At 34.2% G+C, this 8,717-nt stretch overlaps 1 protein-coding gene and 1 long non-coding RNA gene across 5 annotated transcripts in view; both read left to right on the forward strand.

Annotated features, from left to right (window-relative positions):
• Positions 1 to 1,079: 1,079 nt before the first annotated feature.
• Positions 1,080 to 4,956, forward strand: LOC107714395 (uncharacterized). 4 transcript variants are annotated; one of them, XM_016520231.1, is made up of 6 exons: positions 1,080 to 1,385; positions 2,854 to 2,910; positions 3,502 to 3,543; positions 3,644 to 3,772; positions 4,458 to 4,499; positions 4,579 to 4,956. In XM_016520231.1, exons 1-6 carry the CDS (start codon positions 1,100 to 1,102, stop codon positions 4,827 to 4,829), a joined length of 807 nt encoding a protein of 268 aa, XP_016375717.1. In that variant the 5' UTR covers positions 1,080 to 1,099; the 3' UTR covers positions 4,830 to 4,956. The 4 variants fall into 4 exon arrangements, with proteins under 4 accessions (XP_016375717.1, XP_016375718.1, XP_016375719.1 ...); XM_016520232.1 differs by having other exon boundaries at positions 3,644 to 3,766; XM_016520233.1 differs by lacking the exon at positions 3,502 to 3,543.
• Positions 4,957 to 5,246: 290 nt separating this feature from the next.
• LOC107714398 (uncharacterized) overlaps positions 5,247 to 8,717 on the forward strand; it is a 27,888-nt gene continuing 24,417 nt past the window's right edge. The window contains exon 1 of the long non-coding RNA XR_001636980.1: positions 5,247 to 5,323. This is a non-coding gene — a long non-coding RNA (uncharacterized LOC107714398). The remainder of the gene's footprint in view (positions 5,324 to 8,717) is intronic.

Genomic DNA, 8,717 nt, shown 5'->3' on the forward strand with positions numbered 1-8,717 from the left:
TTATATTTTCTAAATAACTGGATGTTAACAAGGAATTCATTTTTAATGAAGGTGACATTACCTCCTCCTTCTTAACTGGCTCATGCCCAGTCAGCGGAGCGCTTGTCTCACCTCTTATAGTAGATCTGCTGAGTTAGCTGTCAGGTCCTGCTGTCACTTTCTATTTTCTCAGTCATAGATAAATGATAATCAGCGACCATGTGCACAATGTTTCTTCCCATCCATTTGAACTACAACACTTGAAACCATCGTAAAACTAAATAAACAGTCTATTGCTGCACCTCTAGACAGCAAACAGCAGTTTGTTTATCTAGACCAGTGATTCTCAACCCTGGTCCTGGGCACCCCCCAACCCTGCACATTTTGTGTGTCTCCCTAATCAAACACACCTGATTCAACTCATTAGCTCATTAGAAGAAACACCAGGACCTGAAATGGGTGTGTCAGACAAGGAAGACATACAAAATGAGCAGTGTTGGGGGGCGCCCAGGACCAGGGTTGAGAAACACTGATCTAGACTAATAAACAAGAATCATGGGACCATTTTTATGATACTTTATATGCATCTTTTGTGCTTTTCATCCTAAGAACTGAATAAAATGCATTCTGTCAAGGCCAACAAACAGAATGAGGACTGACTCAAGAGTATTGTTGAGTAGAGCTGCATATATGAAAAGCAAGAGTAATTTAGAGAGTCTTTTTGATCGTATTTTCAGTTCTGTGCTTGTCAGAGTTTGTTTTTCCTCTCCATCATCTGGTCAGCGAGAATAAATAATAGGCCTACTCTTTGTAAAACAAAAATGCTGCATTGGCTGAAGACAGAAGCAACATGCACAATGCTTTTAGTAATAGTTTTACAAATTCAATTTGATCTCATGCTAGTAAACAGAGACAATGAGAGACAAGGTTTGCAAGTGAAGTTGCATAACAGTCGGTGAGATAAGATATTGTAATGTACTTTTAAGAAAAAGCTTTACTTCTTTAGACACAGTCGCCACCCAGCGGTAAAATAAATGCAACGCACATCGAAAACGAAAGTAAACTGGCTCTATGTTTTTTTTTTTTTTTCATAAGTTGTAGCGTAAACGTGTCGTAGAAAATGGAGGAAATCATCTTGGAAAACAAACCTAAGCTCATCAAATGGCTTAGTTCGGATTCTGAACTTTTTTTGCAATATGTTCAAGCTAAAAAACTTATAACAATGTCGCAGTATAGTGAACTGATGGACATGACAGCTAAGGAAAGGGTTATTATCAGACTTCTGGACATCATTCTTGGAAGGGGTGAAAATGTGTGCCGAAAATTTCTGGATTTGCTGAAAGATGATGATGTGAATGAAATTTCTCCTGAGCTCAGAGAATGGATCAAAACTGTGGACACTAAAGGTAAGTTGCTTTGCAAAAACCTTGTGCACATTTATAGAGAGGCCTAATGCATTCATTCATGCCATATGAAAAATAAATGTTAGTTCATAAAGTGAAACTAGTGGCCCGTTTTAGCGGAATGGAAAATGGACAGCAACCAAACAGTCTTTTTTTTCGATAATGGATGTTTGTTTAAAAACGCAAATGGAAAGCGAAAGAGCTACATGATGGCTATTTTTTCCTATATGAAACACTTCATTTAAGCCACAATATACAAACATATTCGACCTACTGAAAAATGCATTCCAGCCTAGTGTGAAGTCACACACATTAAACATTATTTTGTACAAATATTATGTGATTTAATGGAAAAGGATGGATTTTCTGTCAGGAGTTGTAGCTAAGCGCCCTCAAGTGTCTTCAGAACTTTAGTGTACTAGTAGTAGTAGTACTGTACTACTACCAGTGTTGGGAAGGTTACTTTGGAAACGTAATAGGTTATAGATTACAAATGACCCTATTTAAAATGTAATAAGTAGTGTAACTATTTCAATTACTGTAATAATGTGATGTAACTGATTACATTTGATTACTTTTCTAAATTTCTAATGTTTTCAACTGTTATTCATTTTCAACCATTTAAACCAGGCAGGGTTAACCTTACAGTAGTATTCAACTGATTACTGTCAGACTTTCGAAATCCTTCATCGCTTGAATTAAGAATCAAGTAAAATGTAATTTAATTACTGTAATAATGTGATGTAACTGATTACATTTGATTACTTTTCTAAATTTCTAATGTTTTCAACTGTTATTCATTTTCAACCATTTAAACCAGGCAGGGTTAACCTTACAGTAGTATTCAACTGATTACTGTCAGACTTTCGAAATCCTTCATCACTTCAATTAAGAATCAAGTAAAATGTAATTTTAAAGCACAGGGACCACAAAATCAGAACTTACTTTGAGATCATTTTGAGGTTAAATACAGATTTAAAACCATAACAAGACATATTTTAGTAGCTATGATACTGTTTCTCAAATCTTTGCATAACTATGACAGGAAACACTGGAATCTAACAATGCTGTGGAAAAAAAAAAAACTGTAAATCTTTAAAAAAAAAAGCATATACATAAACCCAAATAGGAAATAAAACAGTTATCGAATAAGCATGTGTCCTATACTGTGTCCTAAATTCCTGAAATATTGATGTCTCATATTTTAGAGCAGTCACTGCAATTTATGAAAGAAATCAATTAAATATGTGGGTGTGGGTGTGAAAATAAATTCAGATGTAACCCCCATTGTAATCGTTAACATTTTCATAAGTAACTGTAATTTAATTACACATTTTTTCTCAGTAACTGTAACTGATTACAATTACATTTATTTTGTAATTAAATTACATAATTCGTTGCATGTAACTAGTTACTCCCCAACACTGACTACTATTACTAATAATCCTTTTTAAAAAAAATAATTTTACAGACCAGAAAACAGAAAAAGACTGCAAAAGAAGAGAAAGTGGTGACAGGCCAATACAAGGTTAAATTTTAGATCTTGATTAAATCTTTTTCTGTGTATATGCATGCATGCATGTGTGTAGGGTATATACATGTATATGAGTCAGTATATACATTGACAAGGATTTGGGACAAATATGATGTGATTTAAAGGAACACTCCACTATTTTTGAAAATAGGCTCATTTTCCAACTCCCCTAGAGTTAAACAGTTGAGTTTTACCGTTTTCGAATCCATTCAGCCGATCTGCAAAAAGTGCTACCGCCAGACACGGAGATCGGCTGAATGGATTCGAAAACGGTAAAACTCAACTGTTTAACTCTAGGGGATTTGGAAAATGAGCCTATTTTCAAAAATAGTGGAGTGTTCCTTTAATGGAAAATGATGGCTTTCAGTTTTGAGTTAGCTGGCTCCCTCAAGTGTCTTTATTCATATAGTTCAACTTTAGTGACATTGAATTGCCCTGTATGGAAAAGAACTGTAAAGTTGCTATGAATACTTTTAAATATGTATTGTGGTAAACTAGGCAGATCACTGTAATGCACTGCATCGCAGTCCATAGGATGCTTGCATGATTTTTGCCATCCAAAATAAAGTTGTTTTTTTTCATCAGAGACTGCAAACATGACAAGACATTCAGGCATCCAAGTAATATGTTAGTGTGATTTATATTTATTAATAATGGGAAACATTATCAGATGTACAATCAACAATTGTATGAATTGACAGTTTTTATTTATTAATTTTTTTTAAAGGCAACATCTCTGCATCTGATGGCAGCTTTATAAATTCGCCTGTCATAACTGGTAGAAGTCTGTGCCCCATTGAATTTGATACAACTGCTGCACCCTCTGGCAGATCAGATGTGCAGGCAATTTGTAAGTGTAAGTTGCCTTAAACAAACAAACAACAAAATAAATAAATAAATACATACATACATAAAATTGGTCTGTGAAAAACACTGCCTAAAACTATTAAAAATGGTAATAAAATGTTGCTTAACCTTCAGAAAATATTGATCATGTACCTCTGGAGGCCAAAGTAAATTTTATATAAGCTGTTTTATTTATTTATTATTATTTTTATTTTTATTATTTTACATTTTTCTTTGGCATTTGCATTTTTATGAAGCCCTCCTATTTTGGACACATCTATATACGGTTTAAAAACCTGGTTTGTGTAATTGAGCAATTTTCAAACAATAAACATCACAATTAAATAGCCAAAAAGAATTGGGAAAATTTTGCTCTAACATGATTACATGCACAATCTGGGACATTTTATGTTTTTGGTTATTAAAATGTACTTATAATTAACAATAGCAATAATCAAAGACCATCCAAAGGGGCTTTCTTATCTGTTAACCTGATTCATCAAGTAAGATACTTTATTGTCATTGCACAAGGTACAATGAAATTTAGAATGGCAAGTCTCATATAAATATATATATGTGTGTGTGTGTTATATGTTAATACTTTAAGCCACTGAAGGCACATTGCACACTGTATTAGATAGTGTGTTGTAGTGCATGTATTGTCCTTAATAATAACCCCCCCCCTAATGTTTCAGACCAGAAACCTGATAGAGACTGTCAACAGAGGCCAATACAAGGTTAGAGTTGTTTTCTTTCTAGTCTATATAATTCTCTTTCCAGTATCTTATGATTTTTTTTTTCTTTTTGTATTCCCAGATTGTCAGATGTTTCTAAAAAAAAATTTCAGTCTGTTGGTTCAAAATGTGAAAAACATTGATCCAATTATTGATGATCTTGTTGACCTACACGCTGAATCAGTTGCAAATGTGAGAGCGAAGTCAACCGATCAAGAGAAGATGAGGAAACTGCTTGGCTGTGTGAATTGTGAAAGCATTGCTAAGGACCTGGTCATCGCTCTGTACAAGCATGAAAAACCTCTAATGAATGAACTGCAGAACAACTACTGAAAGTTGTATTGTTTACCCACCAGATTAGCAGCATGTTACTATGAAGAAATGGCATATAAATAATAAAATTCTGCATTGTTCATATTAACCTTTTGCATAGTTTGTAGGCTACTGCTTTAAAGTATTATATCTAAATATGTTTTAATGTAAATCTTAAATTGTTGAAACATTGGCAGTTTTCATTACATTTTATGAATATAATAAAGATCAAATTATAATAATCAAAACAATTAATGTATTTTTATTCATCCATCCATCCATCTGTTTCTCTAAAATGTATTAACTTAAACCAGTTTTCATTCGCATCAATGAAAATATGTCATATTTGCCTGTTTTCACGTTCAGCCGGTTATAACCAAGTTGAACGCAACTGGAGCCGCAGTAACAGCATTCAGTCACTAGGTGGGGACGGTGGTTCAGCACAACGAGTGAAGAGACGGAAGGAGGTGCTTGAATCGTGACTAGAGCACCTGTTGGCGTTCAGCACGGCTCAGGTAAAAATAAATACAAATGTCATATGAATTGTAAACCATTGTTCAAACTATAGAGCGCTATTACACTAAGGCGGGCAATAAGAAAACAGGACAGCGAGAGTGACTGATATCACCAAAATAATACATAGCTAAATTTAAGTCAAATGAAAATCCTCATTACAAATGCATCATCACACAATCGGTCCATCAAAAGTAATGTGTGTTTAATCTAAGCCAACACATCATGACAGCGCTCACAGCAAAACAAATTAGCTGGCAGACACTTCATGACAAACAGGCAGTGCCTAGTAAATGTCCTCGGTTAAGTTATTTGCGGCTTCCATCATGACGTGAATAATAGCTAGTTTGTTTGTATATATATATATATATATATAATTTTTTTTTTTCGATAGAGATCCCCACAGCGGGCGGAACTTGTCATAAAGTTATTGATAACTAATAGTGATAATATATAGTGATATGTTTGGTCAATTTTTCTGTCATATAAAATTACTCTACCCCTTGTTTTTTTTTAGTATGCAAAAATTATACAAAGATTTGTACAAGCATATACAACTCGCAACAAGTACAAAAACAAATAAATATTCATAAGAATATGTAAAGTGAAATAATTCATGCCAGAGGTAAAATTTCAACAATTTATAGTAACAAAAAGCTTCATAGGTCTTTCTTGCTTTTTTTGTTCTTATTTTTGTCTAATGTAGTACCATATTGTTTAATCTCTTATATAAAATGTTCAAAGTTTGGCTTAGCTTTAGTCCATTATTTCACATGAATATTTGGTGATATTTTCAAAGTAAAATAAAAAGTTGTATAAGGAAGCACATCATATTTTTGGAATCAACATTGTCCTGTACAAAAAAAATAAAAATAAAAAATACAACATCAAACAGATCAATTTGTATACATGTTCCAAACAACCTAGAAATGAAATTAGAAACATCCAACCAAAACTTTTTTTGAATATATACAATCAAAAAAAAAAGATGAGTCACAGATTCTTTGACACTGCTACAAAATTCACAGAAGTTTTCAATATTCAAATTGAAACATTCAAGCAACTCCTTGACAGGGTAAATGTTGTGTAAAATTTTATAGGATACCTCTCTAATTTTATTATTAATAAAAAAACGTATTTGTTATTGACCATACTTTTTTCCAGTTAACATTTTCATATTTAGTAGACCAAAACATTGTTGAACAAGGCAAATAGTTTGTTTTTAAAGTATTTCTAATATATTTGTTACTACATTTATCACTATATTAATATCCCCAATAAATATTGTATCACTACAAAAACTGGTTTGATGATCAACGTTTACAGGAGAGAATCCAGGATTTCGTAATAGTGATACAACTCTGCCAGGAATTGCATCAAAGATAATAAAGTATTCTTTTCTCAAATTTATTGAGAAATTCAGAACATGTTAAAAGTAAACTTTGTTTATTAACCAACTGACTAACAGTAAGAATTCCATTGTTGTACCATGTCTGATTAAAGATTGACTTTTTTTTTGTACAAGATATCGTTATTATTCCATATAAAATATTGATGCGGTGAAAAGTTATGTTTATAGATTAATTGCCAAGCCAGCAGTGCCTGCTTATGAAAGTTTGCCAGTTTAACTGGGATTTTTTCAACCCAAATATTACATTAAAAAAAATATATAATTAATGCCACCCAACGAGTTAAATATGTAATTGGGGAAAACATTCCATACACATTACTCTCCCATTGATTTACTATTGCTTGGCCCTCTGTAATTTCATAGCTGGACCACCAATCACGGAGCCGCAAACTCTAGGCAGAAACATTCTAATTTGGATAAAATGGGCGTCGTTCATGTAACACATTCACTGAATAGGCAGATCTGAAGAGTTATTTCCACAGAAATTGTATTTATTTCATTTAGATGGTGATTGTCAAATTATGAATTGCTTAATTAAAAATAGAAATGTATTTACATTTATTTTTATTAGAAAATAATATTTAACATTTGTCATTTAAAAAATATTTAAAAATTGTAAACATTGTTTTTACAATAGTTTGAGCCCTTTCTGGGGGCCTAGAGAGCCCTGCCGTGTGTGTGTGTCTGTTTGGATGCTGTGATATAAGGCAGCTGCCTAAGGCAGTTTACTGGTTTTTGGAACGGAGCCATCATGATTTACCGCATTTGCGACTGTCTAAGTCACTTCTTGTGTATATGAAGTGTGTCTTTTTGGCTGTTTCAAGTGCTACAGCTTTTGCCCATTCAACCTGAAGTGTCCTCACTGCAGTTGGCTAATTGTTATTCCTCCTCTTGCCTGCCTGTCTGATGTTCTAGGGCCAGTCTGATGCCGCAGCCGTAAGCGGATCACTGCACGGCAGCTCACGCATCTCGCAGCAGACAGTGTAGTGGTAAACAGGGTCAGAGATTTCTCCTTCCTGAATGACTGATGTGAGTCGAGAGTTCCTATTGCCCTTAAACAGCTTATACCAGCATGAATTTCTGCTCTGGGTTGGCTTGTGTTGGTTCGGAGTTTATTGCTAGTCAAGAACACATTGGAACAGATTGTGAACAGATGAACACTGTCTGGAAAGCTTATCTGAACAAATTCAAATAGACTATAATTGAGAGAATGAGGGGTCTACCAGTTAAGGCTGACAAGATGCCATGTGTTAAATGCAAATTTTACTTAATAGCGTTTTTAACATTCTGTCAGTTGAGGGCTATACATTAAATATGTGGAATTTGACATTGCAGGAATGAAAACCAGAACAGACAAGAGACTTGTTAGCCATGTTTTTGTGTTGATCTTTAATATTAAAAGGGTAGCTTCTGTGTGATCCACAGAAAAGTCATACAGGTTTGGAACAACACGTGGGGGTAAATTGGTTCAACCACATGAGACCTACAGTTTATATAACAGATCTTTCAATGAGTGAAGAGTATGAGTTGGTATTCTCCAACTAGATACATTAGGCTGTGAGTATTGGACATCCCAGGCTTATTTAAAGGCCTAGCACATGTCAGTTGCAGTATTTCCACAATGCTTCCCGGAACTCTGCTGTCCTCTAAATAGCCGTGTTGGGCTTAGAAGCATTCCGAAATAGTTTTTGCTTTCTACAGGCTATAGTAGAGACACGGGGGATCACAGTGTCAAATGTCAGTTACTTCCTTCTTTTCCGTTCCTCTGACAGCGCTTCTTCCAAACTGTCGCTCCCCTTGCGCACATTATTAAGTAGCCTTGAGCACCTTTTAGTGTGGGTTACCCTGAAGCTTTTAATAGTAAAAGAGTTTCAAATAACTACGCTAGTGTTTGCTAGAATGCTGGGTGTTAAGGGCCGTCCACACAGGTCATGTTTTTGCTAAAGAAGCTGCTGAACAATGAGACTTTTTTTTTTTTTTTTTTT

The sequence above is a fragment of the Sinocyclocheilus rhinocerous genome, unplaced genomic scaffold, assembly GCF_001515625.1.
Source record: "Sinocyclocheilus rhinocerous isolate Xijiao unplaced genomic scaffold, SAMN03320098_v1.1 scaffold449, whole genome shotgun sequence".
In the NCBI taxonomy this organism is placed as follows: domain Eukaryota; kingdom Metazoa; phylum Chordata; class Actinopteri; order Cypriniformes; family Cyprinidae; genus Sinocyclocheilus; species Sinocyclocheilus rhinocerous.

Excerpts from the sequence above, each read along its gene's own strand:
- LOC107714395 (XM_016520231.1), top strand. The coding sequence starts at position 1,100 with ATGGAGGAAATCATCTTGGAAAACAAACCTAAGCTCATCAAATGGCTT. Across the intron at positions 1,386-2,853 it reads CAAAACTGTGGACACTAAAG|ACCAGAAAACAGAAAAAGAC; the intron begins GTAAGTTGCTTT and ends ATAATTTTACAG. Across the intron at positions 3,544-3,643 it reads TTCAGGCATCCAAGTAATAT|GCAACATCTCTGCATCTGAT; the intron begins GTTAGTGTGATT and ends TTTTTTTTAAAG.